Source organism: Zosterops lateralis (assembly GCF_965231275.1).
Source record: "Zosterops lateralis genome assembly, chromosome: 1".
NCBI lineage: Eukaryota > Metazoa > Chordata > Aves > Passeriformes > Zosteropidae > Zosterops > Zosterops lateralis.
In genome coordinates this window covers 68,794,717-68,813,078 of record NC_139762.1, presented here as the reverse complement: position 1 = coordinate 68,813,078, position 18,362 = coordinate 68,794,717, and the positions used below count along the sequence as shown (strand labels likewise).

The window sequence follows — 18,362 nt, the reverse complement described above, 5'->3', positions numbered from 1 at the left end:
TGTTCTGTTATTTGAAAGTGGTAATGGCTCTTTTACGGCTCAGGCTAAACAATGAAGTTCCTTTATGTTTCATGAACATGAACCAGTTGCCCAGTTTTCATTAACATCTACAGATTTTCTGTTTGTAAGGCTGCTGTGAGGAGTTGATGTAGACTTTAACCTTTCAGTCCTTGGTGCCAAAGTTTGGCATGCTCTGGAACATTTGATGGCTTTATTTAGAAAGCTTTTGAAGGTTTGAATGCTACCAGGGCTCCTAGTGTGTCTTGATAATCTCAGTGTTTTTATCAGTTATCCTAAAAGAAGCAGACCAAATGTGCTGTGCATGAAGCATTTGTAAAATTGAGACACCTGCACGAGGTCCTGAGTGTTTTGTGTGTGCAGCAGGCCCGGTCCCAGTGTTGGAGTCTTAGGTCCCTTTGCGTTGTGTGAGTTTACGACGTGTGACCTGTGTGCATTTCTGTAGAGTACTCCTCATTCTTCTGGATGCTACAAAAATATTGCCTATTAATTTGAATTGTTTTTTAAGATGAAATAGTTCAACGTTTTATGTCTGTAAAGGCAGCACTGGCTATTCCTTTTCTCTGTGACACTTGAAAACTTTAAAGAGCAGCTGCTGAACCTAAGCCAGATCTTAGGACCTTTTCTAAGGATTCTTTGACGGACTCATAGCTGTACATGAGCTCTGATTCCAGTTTTTTATTTGGGGTTTTTTGTGGGTTTTTTGGTTGGCTATATTTTATTGTTTCTTGCTTGAGTTTTTGGTGTTGGTTGTTTTGGTTGGTTGTTTTTACGGTGTTTTGTTTTCTAGCCACTTACCTTGAACTATTGAATCTAAAAATACCCTAGCCTATGTTAAAGCAGACTGTGTTAGTGTAACCAAATGTATTCCACGTGTAGAAGTATAATTAAGAAGAGCAGAGAGTGGATGAGTGTGGAATAATTTAGTTCCAATGAATCAACAGAATCCTAGCCTACAAAATTGTTAGTTTCACTACTTTAAATATACATGGGTATATTAGTTTAAATTTTCTGAAGGCAAGGTGTGAACTAAATTTTCTTCAGGAGACTTCAGTAAAAATGAAACTAATAAAATCCAAATTGTAGAATAGTTTGCATAAACCCTACTGGTTTTATAAGGGTTTTTTCTTCTTTAATACGCTTGTTTTGTACGTCTCTGAAGCTAAAGGCTGACCCACACCTAAAATACTGCAGTTTTATCCTTCAGATATTTAATGTTTATAATTAGGCTTCAATTCATATTTTCCTCTTATTGTAGTAGGATATTTACACTGCTAATTATTTTATACTGTTTAGAAATAGTTTACCACAGCACTTTGCAGCCAAGTAGATGTGTGTATTTCAAAACCAGTGGTAATTTTTTTTTAAGTTTTGTGCCTAAGAAAAGAATAAAGTCCCCCATAACACTGAAAAGGAATTGAGCTCAATTTATAAATGTCCCCCTGTCAAAATGGTTAGTTGTGTAATTTTCTCATCCATCCAACCAATCCCGCTTTGACAGTTTATTTTTTGTTCAAGTGCTGCAGACGTTTGTCAAAGAAGACAGAATTCAACCCAGTCCTAATTAACATCAGATATTATTGTAGTAAAACAGCTTTTGTGAAGGAGTAAACATTCCCTGCACTGCTTAAGATAATATATAAGTATAGATCACCTTAAGTATCTTGACTTCTTTTAATCTGTCCCATGTCTCATTAATGCAGAATATAACAGAGTGCTTTAAACAGTAGAGCAGCTACCACTTTTTGAAAATACTCTTTTGAAAATACTGTTGTCAGATAGTCTTGAATGCCATACATGAGACTACATTCCTTTTGTGTTCTCCTCAAAATCACAACAGCTGGCTTCTAATACTCCTCTCTCCCTGAAGACAGACAGTGTTTTGCTTCTGCAAATTAGAAGCCACAATCCTTTTTGTTATCTCTCCCTCCTTTTTTTTTTTTTTAGACTGTGTGTGGACAAAAAAACACCAGACCAAAACAAACAAACAAAAAGACAACCCAGGAGCTTGATTTACATATGTTTGTGCGTACATGTGCTAAAATTAATAAGCTGCCAGAAATTAATTCCTTCTGTAATTACTTGTTAAGATTACATGATTAATCATATGCAGTAGGAAGAAAAATACTATATTTTATGTGCTTGAGATGCTATCACTGGTTCCACTCAAATCCAAAGCACGGAACTGCAACCTTGCAGATAAACAGTTTGGTTTTTTGGATACTTTACTAGAGACACAACTGGAAATACTTATTAATATGATATTAATGGTTTTTATTTCTATAAATCTTTTGGTGGAATTTTGCCTCACTTATTGAAGAAGGGAGAATGCAAAACTTCTGTTGGTAGTGGATGTGAGCATATCTTAATTATTCTTGAATTCTTAAAATTATGTAAAAATAAGAAAAAGTATTTCTTAGTACATGCTTGCTCTGTTTTAATGAGGCCTTCAGTTTGTCAAGTCAGAACTGTGATTTTTGGACTGGATTTTACAGATATCTCTCTGATCTTCATGCGCCTGGGGACCCAGCTTGGCAGTGCATTGGTGCTCAACATCAGTGGATTCTGCAGCTCATGCACAACTGTAAGGAGAGCTATGTTAAAGAACAAAAAGGCAAGGATACATCTTTATTTCACCTTTAGATAGATAGATATAGATACATATACATATGTATATTTGACATTTAGGAATTTGGCATTGCCTTTTATTTGATTCTAGTGTACCGAGGATATTTTAGTTTTTCCTCATTGATTTAGATTGCTTTTTACAAACTTGAATACTGATTTAATTTTTGTCTTTACTCTATTATAAAAACAAAACAGCAGTTGGAGTTTTCTTCTTGCTTAGTTTATAACTTTTAAGCTTTTTACATAGGAAAAGCATTCAATTTCAATCATTACCCATGGTCCTCTTGAAACTTTTCTTTGAGGTCATATCAAGTTTGGATTACTCTCTGAATCTGCTGGTTAGATTTCTTTGTCACAACATATTCTGTTAGTATATGGATACACAGGACATTGGGGCACAGTGGAATAATGCTTAATTCCTTGACATGTGTGAATGGTATTATGGAGTCCTTTTCTTCTTTCTTTGTGTGCATTTTCAAAATTGAGGTTACACTGAATTTGCACATACCTGTGAGCTGGACAAAGGGAATATTTAGGCCAAATTATTTTTAAGACCAATATGAATACATAGTTATATTCTGTCTTTGACAACATTGCTCCTCAAAAACTGTAGGTATTGCTTGCAGGTGCGGCAGCAACTTAGCTACAAATTAACACGGTCTTTCACATTAGCCTACATATAAAAAGCCTTCCAGCAGGTGGAAGGCTCCTGGCCTGACATTTCTAGTCATAAAATCTGAAAACTGGATTTTCAAATTAGGAAATAGGAACAGTGCCTTGTTTCTCAAGAAGTCTTAAAAAGTTTGCTGCCAGTTCTGAAATGAATGGGCATATTGGAATCTGGCATCCTTTGGCTCATAGGTAACTCCCATGTTTAGTGTTCATGTATGCATATCCCAAGCCAAATAAGGTATTTCATTCTGAGAAACCACAAAAGTTTTACTGAGTTGGAGCTGCTGTAGAAATGTGCTGTAAATTCTCTGCAGAGGCTTTAACTCTGTTGCACAGGTTGTGAGGTGAGGTGTGGAGTTCACAGAGTGCATCACTTGTGACAGCAATGCAGTAAGTTTTAGCTTAAAAGTGTGCACAGACCATCTTTGTTCCACTACACAGTGTGAAGTGCTGTGGAACCAGCTGGAATGCCACACCATTTTCCTGGTGTCTTGGTCAAAATTCAGAACATTTCCAAACCCCTTCCATCTTCTTCCCTTGTCAAAAGCCCTCATGAGGCATCACCAGCAGCCTCACAACATTAAGTTATCGGAGCAAAACTAACTTGTGAGAACAGCCATGGCTAATAATTCTAAGCTTCCTTCTTCTCTCTCTTGCAAAATTTTGCATGGCCATTTTCCAGCTTTTTAGCAGGAAAAATAGAGACATGATACTTACTACTTGAGACTTTTTGTTTTAGTAGTCTATATAATTTTGATGTGCAGACTTCAGTGAATGAGTGGAAAATACGTCTAAATTCCTAGATCTGTCTTGAAAAATCTTGACGTGTTTGGTATTTTTCTTGCAACAAAACTGCTTACCTCAGCCTTAATGTTAAAGGGACCTTTATGATAGAGCTTTGTTTGACTCACAGAAGAGGGAATTTAAATAACTTGAATGCCTAGCAAATGCAAGTATCAATAGGAAATATTTTCTGCATGTTTGAAAGAAATGCTAACAGCTCATTGAGTTCCAATCATTTTCTTCCAGCTTTTTATGTGGTGTTCTACTGATTATAGTTTTTTGTACAGATTATAAAATACTCAAGAATCAATCCTAGTTTCTTGAATTTCTCACTTAGTATCTAGTAGGACAAAGTAAAATTGTTAAGCATGATTTTTACTTTCCATAGATTTTAAATTTTGGCATATACCAGGTGGGAGAAGGAAAAAAGAAAACTCAGAAGGATTGGTTTTAACTGCCAAGTATAACAATGCTGATTGTGATCGGAGGCATGGCATGCATTTTAATCTACTTTACTAGGTGTATGCTTTTCCAACAGGGAAAGTATAGAAGTTTGCTCAGTTTGGCTATGCAAGACTGTGAGATCTAATCAACTTAAACAGTTAGAAATTTTATTTATATGTTCATAAATTCCTAGGCTCTTTTTAAGATAAAATAATAACAAATTTTGAAAACATTTAAGTCTTCCACTTAACACATGCTTTAAAACAAATATACTTTTTTGTTTATTGAGCATTTGGAGGAAGAGATGGGTCATAAGACTGGCATTCTAATGAAAAGGGCATTAAATTTTTCTAGGTTTCCATTGTTTCTAGCAGATGGTAATCTTCATATTATGAATTCTGGAACAAGCAATTGTAGTCCCACCTTGAGCATACCAGCTTTTTCTGGCTATTCTTACATTAGTTGTTTTGCCAACTAAATCTGTGGGTGCAAACAGATTGAGTCAAAACTTCTCAGCATAGTAAGCTTTAATCTCAGTAGCAGATTGAATCTATTTTTATGTTTCTGTAAAATTTTTCACCTTTCAGCTGAACTTGTGCCAAAACAGTTTGCTGCTATTTTATTAGTTTTGAAAGGAGAACTGTGATCTGTGCCATTACACATGACTTTTACTACTTTAAATAGGTTTGGAATTAGACAAACTGTCTGCTTTTCTTACCTGGATAAGGTTGGGTTTTTTTAAACCATTAGACATTTTGGACAGGATTTTTGCAGATGATTGTCAAACTGCATATATTCTCAAAGAATTTATTTGCTGGCCATGATGTATTCAGGAATGGAAGGCTAGCACTGCAGTTATTTATTAAACAAGCTAAAACACAATCCTAAACAAATTCTAAGGGGGGCTTAATCCAAATTTAGTCACTAGTATAAGTCAACACTGTATTATATGGGACAAAAAAGTCAGCACTGTATTATATGGGACAAAATTGTTCCAGTTGTCTCCACACAATTAGAAGACTGACCCATGACTTCAGTTCTAATTAGCCATTACAATGGAAATAATTTCATTTTCTTGTATACAAATAGTATCTTCTCCTATTGTCTGTAAGAGGTTTTGACTTGGCCAGGCCAATAGTAATGGCAGTCAGGAAAAGTCCCCAATACTGACAAGAGGTAAGTCTAATTTTCCACGTCCTCTCTAGAGTCTTCACCCGATGATTGCCCTCTTGTTAATAAGGGTCTCCAAACTGAAGGACAAGAGTGAGCTAATTTAGATGCCAAGGTATTGGAATGTGCTATCAGAACTTTGTGTATTAGAGATATTTTATAATACAAGTTTGATATCTAAGTATGTATTTTTGATCTAAGTGTGAATCCTTTACTACTATCACAAGAATTTTTTTTAAAAAAACTGCTGGACTTGTATATTACCAGAGATGAATTCCATTTTGTAAGAAATACTCAGCAATTGGAATGATGGCCTAGATATGCAAAGTATCATTTAATATCATAGCATGGTGCAGTGTCTGATGCAACCTGAAAGAAGAAACCATGTCAAGTTTACACGACGGTAATGATCTTGGGAGTTCTTTCTCAGATTTTATTTCAGGGGTCAGCAGAAATCCTGTGTGTTTCAAATACTGTCTGTTTCCAGTTAATCCAACTTGTGTTAATATTATTTCCAAAAACTGAATGGGCATATCCAGCTGTGCTAAGCTTTGTCAAATAATTTGGCATTGTGACTTAAAAAGCTGACAACTGCCAACAGTAAATTGTTTAATTGAATCTTTCCTTTGATTATAATAGACATTGATCATAATAGATGCAGTAATCTGATCATTAGTTAATTGTTTGCATTCATTTCTATTGGTACAGGATGGAGAATTCTCTCAAGTCCTGTATATGAAGTATATGGAGCTCTACCTCTACTTATGTAGTAGTGCTTGTAAATATATGGATTTATTGCATTAAATAGAAAACTTAAAATGCTATCTGCCTTACTCAAGGAATAGGCAGCTTGCTACTTTATTGTTTAGGAGCTTTTTTTTATGGTTATGAAGTTTTCCTGAAGCATAGATGAATTAGTGTTATCTGTCTAGTCATATCCCACTCTTTTGTTCACTGGGAAGACTTCAAGTAGGTAAAGCCAGTTTGCTGCTGTTACTTATTATGTAGATATGTTAAAGAGGAGGAGATGCATGAGACAGAAAAAAATGGACAAAGAGCATTTTTTCAAGCCATGAATATAAAGGTTACCATGGAAGAGCAAAAAAATGCTCACCCAAAACAGTATTTATTAGATCTCTAGTAAGAAATATTTGAATGGCAAACTGAATCTTGCTAGTATTTTATGCCTTGTATTGGCTGAAGCCCAAATTGCTGCTTTTGACCTTTGATCTTATAATTTTTGGACATCTAGGGACTTATAGTTCTGGTACCTGGATGCTAAATCGTTTCCTTCAGTTAAGATTTTACATATTTTTAAATTGTAACTGTACTTGGCAGTTCCGTTATTATTAAAGCATAATTGTAGTTTTTCACTATGGTTTACGCTTCCCAGATTTTTTGGAGTGCAGGAAACATGGAGAACATAATGACATAAGATGACATGAAAATAAATGTAAATAAATGAAGTTTAGTTTAAAATTTTCCTGAGGCACTGGGCAGATAGCCAAAAGGAGTTAAGCAATGGGATTCTTAATGCGAGTATCAGGGATAGAAGCTATGAAGGTTAAGACTCTCTTCTGTGTGGCCAGTGGTTATTTGCTTAGATTTTAATAGTGGCTTAGTAGGTTTCATGATCCTTTGAACTAAAATGGGTACAGACTCTCATCCAGTTATCATCAAACTATCTGAGAAATCCTTAATTTCTTAGCAGGTTGTTGCAAACTTTGTCAAGTCTCACTCCTACAAATTCTTATTAAAACCACTTTTGCCAGTACCTTTGATGGTGATTCTTTGAGTGACCTAAATCATCTGTGACAGAAATCTTTGAGATTTTATTTCATATTATTGCAAATAAGCTACCTGCTAATAGCTAACCTGATTAGAAACTAAAGCTGTAAATGGAAACACTGAGATGGTTGTAGTGTGATCTTTCTGCTGCCCTTTTGTTTGCAATATATATAACACACAACCTAAGTTCCCAATGTGGAGCCAGCTCTCCAAACAGGAGTATGATAGTATAGTCACTGTAATATTTTTATTATTATTATTATTATCTTTTTAGTTCTTATTGCTGAAAAAGTATAATTTTTGCAGCACTGAGTATGATGTACAGCTCTTCCGATATTGTAAAAAACTCTGCACGATTTTTCTCTGCCAGAGTAACAGCAGCTGTACTTGGTGTGAAAGAGAGAAATGGGTGCTTAGACCATGTTGCTTTTTCTTCTGTGCCACACTGAGATTCTATTCACCTTGCAATGAATGATCCATCTTTGTTAGATCAGACAGGCCGGCAAGGCTTGTGTCAAAAGGGCCTTTTCAATTTGTTATCCTAGCAGCTGGTTCTCTTCCATTGCCTTTGCTTACTGTACATCTGGAAGAAGAATTCTTGCAGCTGGGAGCCATTTCATGTCTAAACCACATCCCCTGTCCACAGCAGAAATACCCTTTTGACAGCAGATGTCAAGCAAACTCTTAATGGGTTATTAATTAAAAAAAAAAAAGTGAGAAAAAGAATAAAAATTGATCAGTACAAAAATTGATAGCAGATTTATTTTCCTCTTTTACTCTCTGTATTTGTAATTTTGCTATAATGTAGAAATTTTAGTAGAATCCAGCATGTTCAGAAGTTCAGGAGGCGTTCTTATTTTATGTAATACTTTAAATAGTATTAAAGTACTATAAACAGAGTAACTATTGGGATTAAAAAGCAACACAGGTACCTTGAAATCAAAATTTTAAAGATTATTATGTGTGGAGATAGATTGAAATTCTTCAGTGGCCAGAATTTTACCTTTGTGTCGGCTCCAGTCTTCAGTACTTTTTCAGGCAATTGAGTTAAAATGAGTTTTTCCAAAAGTGGTGATGATCTTAATGTCTGCTGGAGCTGGTAAAATGAAGTAATTTTTTTTTATGTTCTGAGCTTGAATGTTTGGCTCTTGTTTCAGAATGTTTTTGGCCTGAAGGACTGACAATAAGGCACATCCTTAGGCTGTGAAATACTTAGAACACCACCAGAATAGACCCAGTTACCCTTTTTGTAGTAAACTGAAAAACAGTTTCATTATAAATGCATTTACAGCAGCAAGGACTAGCCTTAAGATTTTAAAAAGCATTCATTTTTAAGTATCTCCCAAAACCATTTTTTTCTATCAATTTTAATCAATTAAACATTATTTCTATCAAAAATTTTTCTATCATTTTTTTCTAGAAAACCAATCCATTTTCTTCTTGATCACTGCAAAATGTAAAGTTAGAAAGGAAAAGTATAGAATAAAACACAGTATTTCATCTGCTGAGCAGGTTAATTTTTCAGTAATTTCTCCTGCTGGCTTAATTTCTTGCCTAGACAAATTGAAATTCTCCATGCGGTGTCTTTGAAAGGAATCTTATCCTGGTAGTGTCGGTGCGGGCTCCAGGCACCGCGTGTTTGGTCAACAAGCAACAGTGGGTGGTCAGGCTGTAGCACAGGACAAGGGCCCGCTGTGCACAGGAAAAAATGTTCAAAGGTGTTTAAGGCTGGTGAGGAAGTCTGCCTCCCTTCAGAGAGTCAGGAGGCTATAGATCAGCCTTCCTTCCCTCCCTATTGTAGCCTGTGAGAAAAATCACTGTAAGATACATAGTGGGGGAGAAAACACAGTAGCTGTATTCACCTGGTTGCACATCTTGTAGGGTCTTTTTTTTTTTTTTTTTTTTTTTAATTAATCTTGCTCATATACATGATGTATATGTTGTATGTACATCTATGCGTTGTATATGAGCAAGTCTGTGGAACGGCTGACATTTGACTTAATATGGAAAATCTCACTGAAAAATTATTTAACCTAAGGTTGGTCACGTGTTAACAATTTTCTTTTTCACTGCAGGAAGTACTGGCACAATATTAATCCCCTGATCATCAGTAGCTTTTGTAAAAATCTTAACTGGAAGTCATGTAATTGATGCACTGGGCTAGCAGAATTGCAGAGTGGCTGAGGCTGGATGATGGAGGGAGGCAAGAGATGTGTGACTTCTTCAAGAAACCTCTGCCTGCCAGACCTCAGAGGGGGGAAAAATCCCAGGCAGTTGTGGAGCAATGGATATTACAGAACGATTTTTACACTCAGTTTGGTAATAGTTTAGGAATATGGAGGTAAAGCAGCTTTTAAGATTTTAAATCATTGACTGGTTTACATATCATGGAAATATTTATTTTAGGCAAATTTCATGTCAGTGGTCTTTTTAATGGAGGTTGTAACAAACTGCTTGCAAAGAGCTTGCAGGTAACAATCCAAAAATTGGGGTTGAGATTTTACTTGAGCTATAGAAGTACCATATAGTATGATAAACCTGCAGTTAGGGGTCAGTGCAAGTGGCTTTTGATTTACAGAAAGTTAGAGAAATTATATCAAAAAGAATTGTGCTTTTACTGTGTTCATTGGATTCTTATTTTGGTGAGATCTTACTGTATTAGAACAGAAGCAGAGTGAACAAAACCACTGAAATATTTTTATTTCACACAGCCTCTGAATGTGCACCTTCAAAATATCTGTGCACAAAAAGTTGAAATCCACTAAAATTCCTTAAAAAATAAAATTAAATTTAAGCAATATTGAGATCCTTTAAACTTCATATTTGATCTTCTCATGATTATATAGTTGTAAATGTAATAGAACATTAATTATACTTTTGTTTTATCTTTAATGTTGGGTAGAAGAAGAGAATGTAGTACATTTATTTTTCCTGTGTTTCCTTGCTTAAATATACACTTGGCACTGGAGTCACTGACAGATAATGCTCCATGTAGATGCTGTATTTTGGAAAAAAATACTTCTGTAGCTTTGAAGATGCAGTGTATTTTTTAGAAGTAAAGATCCACCAGGAATATTTTTTGATGTTGTTTATACTTCTTAAAACCTGTTAGCACAGTAGAAAGTTAATTTCTCAAAACTTTAAATTGTTGCTGTCCTACATTCAGGATCTAGGAATGTAAAAATAGTACACAAATCAAATACTGAGTGGGCAGTAAATTATTATTTGGTTAGTTTATTTAGGTTTATAAATATTATTGTCTGCAGTCCATACTACTATTAATTCATTGTATTACATTACGCTGCTAAATTTAAGCTGCTGGCTCCAGAGAGGGAACGAGTTGGGATAGAAGAAAAATTGTTTGTAAGTTAACTCTCACTTTTTTTACAAGATTTATGTGTTAGTGTGCAGTCTTCATGCGCTATCTTCTGGTAGGGTGAAAGCAAGATCAGCTTTGCTAATGTAGTCCAGATGTTTATTAGTCCTGAGGGTATATGTGCTGTTGTAGTTCCCTGCTGCTGTGTTATACTTGCTTGTAATGCTAGACAACCAATTAAGAAATTAGTTCATGTTAAACTTTCTTTTCCTGGTACGCCAGCAAACTGATGATGTGGTTTTTCTGGTGGAACAAGAGAGTATTCTTTACATGTTTTCTGTTACTGGTGAATATATAAACCATTTGGGCTGCGTGGGCTTAGTGCATCAGCAGCAATACAGCTACCTCGAGCAAGTGGTTTTAATTGAACTAAGTCACATTAAGGTGTTTTGGTAAGTGTGTCTGTTTTTTTTAATTCTGAGGTTTAATTGGCACTGTCATTTTTAGGGAACATCTGTTTACAAGACATTCCTTATATTAACACACTGTCTGAAAGTTAAGAACTTGAATTCTATGCAGAGAGATCAGAGGGATTTTTTGTTGTTGTAGATTTTATGAAAATAACATTGCTACACTCTTGCTGGTGTTTTTTTAATAAAATATGTTTTAAATCTGTGACAATTTTGACTTAGCCTTCTTGACAAACTGACGTTTTTCCAAATAAAATGCAACTATGTTGAATCGCAGTCAAATGCTCCTGAAATCCCAGGAACTGTTTGAGACACTTAAATTTTCTTATGGTCTTGTACAACTTTCTTTTTATTTTGTGTAGAATTTCTGTAAGATAATGGATATATATATATATATATATAATAAATAATATATAATATATATTATTTATATATTATATATATTTATATTTTATTTATTTTATATTATTATATATTATATATAATATATATAATATATATTAATATATATTAATATATATTTGATTATAAATATATATATATATATATTTTTTGGTTTTACTTCATTCTGTAAGGTGGCTGTATTATTTTCCTGGATGCTAATTACTGCAAAGCTTTGGTTTTTTGCTTTCTTATTATTGTGCATTTTTAGTTCTTTCAAAAGGAAAAACCTTCCCACAAATTCTTGTTCAAACTCACTATAGATCTTGTCTGTGGTAAGAGTGGATAATACACTTAAATCACTGCAGCAGATTCTATGTTGCTGAAAACTCATCAGTTTTAAAGCTGTCATAAAGATAAGTTGTATTTAATAAGTGGTGTAGGAGTTAAATAGTGAACAGAATCATAGCACAACCTGAAGACAGGAGGGCTGAGTTCACTGAGTCAGTTAATACAGTGCGTCAGTCACAATTGTGAATGATGTAACAAATTGTATCTATTTACTTATGTATCATATACTATGAACAGTAAGAAGATGAGTGGAAGAACATGATAATGCTGCAGTGAGAGGCCATAGGAAATTTCTTTAAATGCCTTTAAGGTTTATAAGAGAAAGAGCTTCTTTCAAAATGAACTAAAACCCAATACTGTCACCTATTGGAAGTTTGTGATAAGTTTCACTATACTTTATATTGCTCTTTAAATCTCAACTGTTGAAGTAAAAGGATTAGGTGTATCTTTATTGCCATGCTACTCTGACACTGGAATAAATGTGAATAGTTTTTGCTTTGTGTTGCTCCTGAATCTGAGTATTTCAGTGTTACAGCTGGTGGTCATCCTTTGTGACCTTCCTGTTATTTTAAGTAAATGTAGGTAATCAGTGGAAAAGATCAACAGTATAAACTCAAATGCTGGGATTCTCACTACAAAATTCAGCATTAATTAGCAGGGGCAGTTTCATTTTAGTGTAAGAAAATATTTTTTTGCATTGAGGACAATCAATCACTGAAGTAAGGTCCCCAGTGACATTGTAAAGTTGCCATCATGGAGGTTTTCGACACTGAACTGGACAGGGTGCTAGATAATCTCACCCTGGCTCCCTTTCCCATGAAAGGTTGGACTTGGTATTCTGAGATCCTTTCCAACATGGGCTGTTCCATAGTTCTGTGAATTTTGATTCATTTAAGTTTACTTGTTACAACTCAGTTGAGCAATGCTGAAATAGTTTTTGATGACTACTTTCAGAAATGTCTCTGTAAGGTGAAATGCATAAAGCAGCAATTTAGACTTTAAAAAAGTTATTGGCAGTGCCACAGTATATTAAAAAATTATCATAGTCCTCTTACTCTTCTTATATGGTTATTTTTCAAAATGCATGTTAGACTCCAAGTATCCACCTCCAGCAGATTAGATCCTTGCTTAGACTTCTGAATAGTGACCTACATGCGGACAGGCATCCAAAGTTAAAAATAATTGTTTGATACTCTGGAAAATATTTTGTGGGTTTGTACTTATTCATAAATAAGGACATTTACAAAGGAAACATGCGATTAGTTCATCTGATTCCTGATGGGTGGATTCTGTCTACCTGAACTCCATAGAGGCAAAACAGCTAAGTAATAGTTGAACACTCTACTTTCAACTGCTTCAGCTAGACACAAAAGAAACTTTTGCTGTTGAAAAGTGCATTTAGGACATACACCAGAAAAAAAAAATGGGCAATGTCATAAATACGTATTTATCCATGGCTTTCAAGTAACTAATTGTAGGGCATTAATTATAAACAGAGAAAGATACAGACCAAAGAATGGCATTTTCCCCATTGTACTTGTGGCTTTGGCTTTGCTACAGGACTCAATAGTGGTGGTATTGCATAGCATTGATACAGATGAACAAAGAGTCTAAATGAAACAAGATTAAAAATGTTTTTGTAAGGTAACATTTGTATCATTGAACTAAATTAGAATTCCACCTGTAGCATGCAATTTCATGTCAACTGATGTGCAAAATTATTCTAACTTTTGGATTTTTTCCCCTCTGCCCAGGCAACGCGTTGCTCCACAGCCCCATGCTAGACCTGGACAGTGACGTGCGTCCATCGCCCATCGGCCATCTCAGTCAAACTGCTTCACTGAAAAGGGGCAGCAGCTTCCAGTCTGGCCGTGATGATGGTAGGCATCTGTTCTATTTGAAAAAAAAGCTGCAGGCCCCACTGTACACTGTGTGGTGTAGTCAAAAAGCCCAAACAAAAACCCACACTCTGTGTGTTTGTTTTGGATTGTTACGAAATAGAATTCTTTCTTCTTAAACATCACTGTTGCTTAGTAAAGAAGTCCTCCATGTTTTTTGCAAGCAAAGAGCAGTTCATAAAATTCAAGTTCAAAATTTGCTTCTTAAGGGTTTAGTTAAGGTAGTAAAAGTACTTTTGTTCTACAAAACCATGCATGCATAGCCACCTACTGCCTACTACATTTTACTTGTTATACCTTTTGTGTGTGTTTGCTAAGATGGTTCTCCTTGCATTTGCACCTTCTGTGACTTCACATATCTGGCTCACTGATTCTTTAAACTCAAAAAGGGAAACAAAATATTTGACTAAGCTCAAGCAGTCTGTCTATCCACAACCAGCTGAGGCCTTCTGTGTTGTTAGTGTCCTCAATACCCTTGTCCAAACAACTTCTTCTCAGGAATCTTTCAATGGTGACATCACAGGAGACAGAAAACATGCTTTTCACAGAATAGATCATTCCTTACTGGAATAGCTGTCTTACTGTTACCCTTGTCATTTCTCAGCCCAAAGCCTTGCATGGAGGTGTTAACAAGTGTTACAAAGCAAAACACTAAACTGCAGGTTGTTTTTGAATGCCATCCACTAGCAATACGAATGCCACACTTAATGTAGCAAGCAACACCCAAAATACAGTATATTTTTAAGTGCTTTGAATTTTTTTGCATGAGCAGGGACATAATTGCAGATATGACTGACACTTCAGTTATTTTGCTTTTGGAGTCTTAGTTATGGATCTGTTACCTTTTACAAACTGAAAAAGGTACGTTTTCAGCAAGTTTCAGCAAGTATTCTCTAGACACCAATTTAAACCAAGATTCAAGGGAAAACTGGAGAATTGGAGCGCTATAATAATCCGTCCCAATTTCCTAGAGGTAGAATGAGTTGCCTCTGAGTTGAGTTCTTTGCTGCTTAGGTGCACATGACCACTGATAGCTCTGCCATCCTTGCTCTTCTCTGAGTGGAGAGACAAAGCAAATGTACAATTTAGAATGCCTGTGCAAGAGCTGCCGTTTCAAATGTGCTGTGATGTTTTCAGTTTATGGATTTTTTTGGTTTTTGGTAAATTTAAGAAATGGCATCTCTGGGCTATTTTGGTGATTTGATGTGTTTGGGGGGGGGGTTTCTCCAACATGCATGACAGTATGTCCAAGATTATGGCTAAAGAAATTACTATGAATTCAAAACTGCAGTATTCAAATAACATTCACCTCTTGCTTGGGCATATGTTAATGAGAATATGTAAACTATAGACAATAGTCCTAGTTTCATCTTTACAATGGGGTATAGCAGAGATTATAATAGAATCAATGGAATAAAATATAGATTAGCACTTTCTCTAGCAACAAAGTAAAAATATCCTGAATTTATGGCCATAACCTTTTGATACAATGTGCAGTAGCTTATTCTAAGAGGTATCTGCTGTCTGCAGGCTCGGGACTAAGCCTGAAATAGCCTTCCTTGAGAGGAAAAGAGTTTCACAGATGAAGTAAATCTTGCCAGTATGTTTCCAGTTACCAACAGACATCCCTGGTTATAACCTTGGATTGGTGCTGGAGCTTTTGGCAAAGATGAAATGGTTTCTCAAAGAAACTGATTTTTTTTTGTTTGAACTTGGGGTTTGTTGAACTTACAGAGCCTCTACTGCTGCAGCTCTGTTGGCTCAGCTTCCTGATACAGTCACAGCTTGTTAATTAGAGTTTTTCTGCCACTGGGTCTAGACCAGTTTTCTGGCAGTCATAAACCAAGCTGGTGAAAGTATTTTATCTGTCTCCACATTAGGAGCTTTTCTAGTTGAGCTTTGACATTTTCCTGCCTCCTAAACAGATTACATCACTCTCAATACAGTTGCACTTGAGTTATGTCAGACCCTCTTTCCAAATTTTGGGCTTCCATTATGATTTTATTTTCAAATACTAATTCAAAATGCCTAAACTTTTTGGCCATGAGAAGAGGATAGGGTAGAATTTCAATTCTCCAGTAAAGAAATGGAACAATATGTGATCCACATCTTGACAAATGGAAGTTGCTGAAGGCATACTGTTCTTCAAGGAGATTCAAGACTGTCTACCAATACAGTAAAAGTGAGACTCTGGTGAAGCCTACTAGTGTGTAATGTACTATTAGGCAGCTATTTTTGTCTAACTGGTGAATTCCTGTTGTGTGTAGGCAACATTCTGAAGCAAAGTAGATACAAAAAGTGCTATTTTGTGCAACATTTTTCTGCATTTCCACAGTGTTACATAGGCTGATATCATATTTTTAAATTTATCATTTGTACAAGACCTGAGTTTATACATAAAAACCACCACATCAATAAATGTGTCGTTTGAAAGTGTTTTGGGGGTTTTGGCTATTTATTTTTGGGTTTTTCAAAAAATATATGATTTCTTTGTCAAAGCCAAAGCAGGTAGTAGTTTCTGAAGGGGAATACAGGTGTCTTATCACTGTTGCGCTGATACCCTGTTTTGTTAACCCATTGTAATCATGATGGTTTCAATGGAGAACACAGGTGGTTATGGAAGAATATTTCACGTGGTTTTCTTTTCTGTATAATGAGTATTTCTGCCTCTGTTCAGCTTTCTCTTTACCCCCTTCTGCCCATTGCGGAGGAAACTGAAAAAAGTTATCTGTTGCCAACATATCATGTCTTGATTGCTTTCATGTTGCTTTATATTTTAGAGTGGTTTGAAGACAGCAGACTGTCTGAATGGATTTTTAAGTAGATTGCCTTAGATATCCCCATAAGGGAGATTATTCTGTAGATACTGTCATAGTGCTGGGACTTTGTAAGCATACGAGAGAAGAAAGAGCTTGTATCTGTACAAATTGTGTACACATATGTGGACTGGGCTTTAATTTTTTTTTTATTTTTACCCAAAAGATTTGTATATATTGTGTAGTCACTTGTGTAATGCAGTGCAGCAGCAATGTAGTAGTAAATTCTTGTTGTTACTTTAAAAAATGTTAATGTTGCTTTTTCCATCTTCTCTCCCCCTTTTAGCTTGGCGATACAAAGCTCCTCAGCAAGTTGTATTTGTTGAAAAGTTGACAAAACTTGTTGTAAGTCAGCTGCCCAACTTCTGGAAGCTTTGGGTTTCTTATGTGAATGGAAGTTTATTCAGTGAGGTATGGATTCTTCTATATAAAGGACTTATAAGTAAGGAAGGTCTGTAATAATTGTATTTGAAGTGTTATATTTCAGTGGTGGAAGTAACGACTTACTTTAGTAAGAGATTTTTCTTTTTAAAGGAAAGTAAGCACACAGTGGAATTATGTTAAATTCTGACAGTGGGGAATTGTGTGTGTGGCTGTGGCTGTGTTCAGTTGCTGGACTCACTATCTGTATAATTTCACCTCTTACTCATAGCTGGCCCTTCACTGGTGAGTTGAAGAAATAGCACATTGCATGAGGGGTAGAGATATGTAAAAGGCAGAGTCATATAGAAAAAATATTGTTTCCTTTCTTTGGAAAAGGGGTACTCATTTCTCGAGTTTGAAGTATTTGGAAGTGAGGTTAGGTTCAAGACCAGAGTTGCAAAATAACCAAGAGCACAGAGCGGAATTCAGGGACATGTTACAGGGAGTGTAGTCTGGAAAGTTAGTCAGCTGCAATTACCTGTGCTACTACTCCTTCTTGCTCAGATGATCTGATTGTTCCAAATCATGCAAATATAATCCTGATAATCCAAGAAGAAGGGGGAAACCAAAAGTAATGATTTAAGACACATGCTGTTTTTATATGCATACTCTTGATAGATTTTGAAAGGATACCTCTCAAATTTAATTTTTGCTTAGTTAATTAATTTGTAGTATACTATGTTCTGCCATGTTTAAATTCTGAAGTCATCACATCTATCTACTATTCTTTGTAGGTTTAGGAGAAAAAACAAAAGACTTTGAAAAAGAACATTTGGAAGCTTATGTTCTTATTTTCCATTTCTCTAACCAAAAAGTTAATTAATCTATTTATTACTGCTGCTTATAAATCAATATACTGTTTTCGTATAATTATACTAATAGGCAATATAGCCCTTTACATGTTGAACACAATCTACAGAGCATTATAGCTTCAGAGGGAAATAGATGCTATGTGTGATCCTTATTTTACATTATAAAAATCAAAGGATACGCCATCTACACATAATGTTCTGTGAAGAAGGTGCCATCAAGAATAAACCTTAGTACTGTTGACTTTCACAAATATAATTTATTTCATAGGGGTAATGACAACCTTTTTGACACCAGTACTGTGGAAAATTAAACAAATTCACTTGTTCAGTTACTGTGATTTTTTTTTTCTGTATAAGATGAAATAGAAAGCAGTTTCTAGAGAAACAAAGGC

At 35.3% G+C, this 18,362-nt stretch overlaps 1 protein-coding gene across 1 annotated transcript in view; it reads left to right on the top strand.

Moving 5' to 3' along the window:
- Positions 1–18,362, top strand: part of EXOC2 (exocyst complex component 2) — a 127,304-nt gene that overhangs the window by 52,319 nt on the left and 56,623 nt on the right. The window contains exons 11-13 of the mRNA XM_083883970.1: positions 2,514–2,632; positions 13,776–13,901; positions 17,022–17,146. Coding sequence (XP_083740096.1) covers positions 2,514–2,632; positions 13,776–13,901; positions 17,022–17,146 — 370 coding nt within the window. The remainder of the gene's footprint in view (positions 1–2,513; positions 2,633–13,775; positions 13,902–17,021; positions 17,147–18,362) is intronic.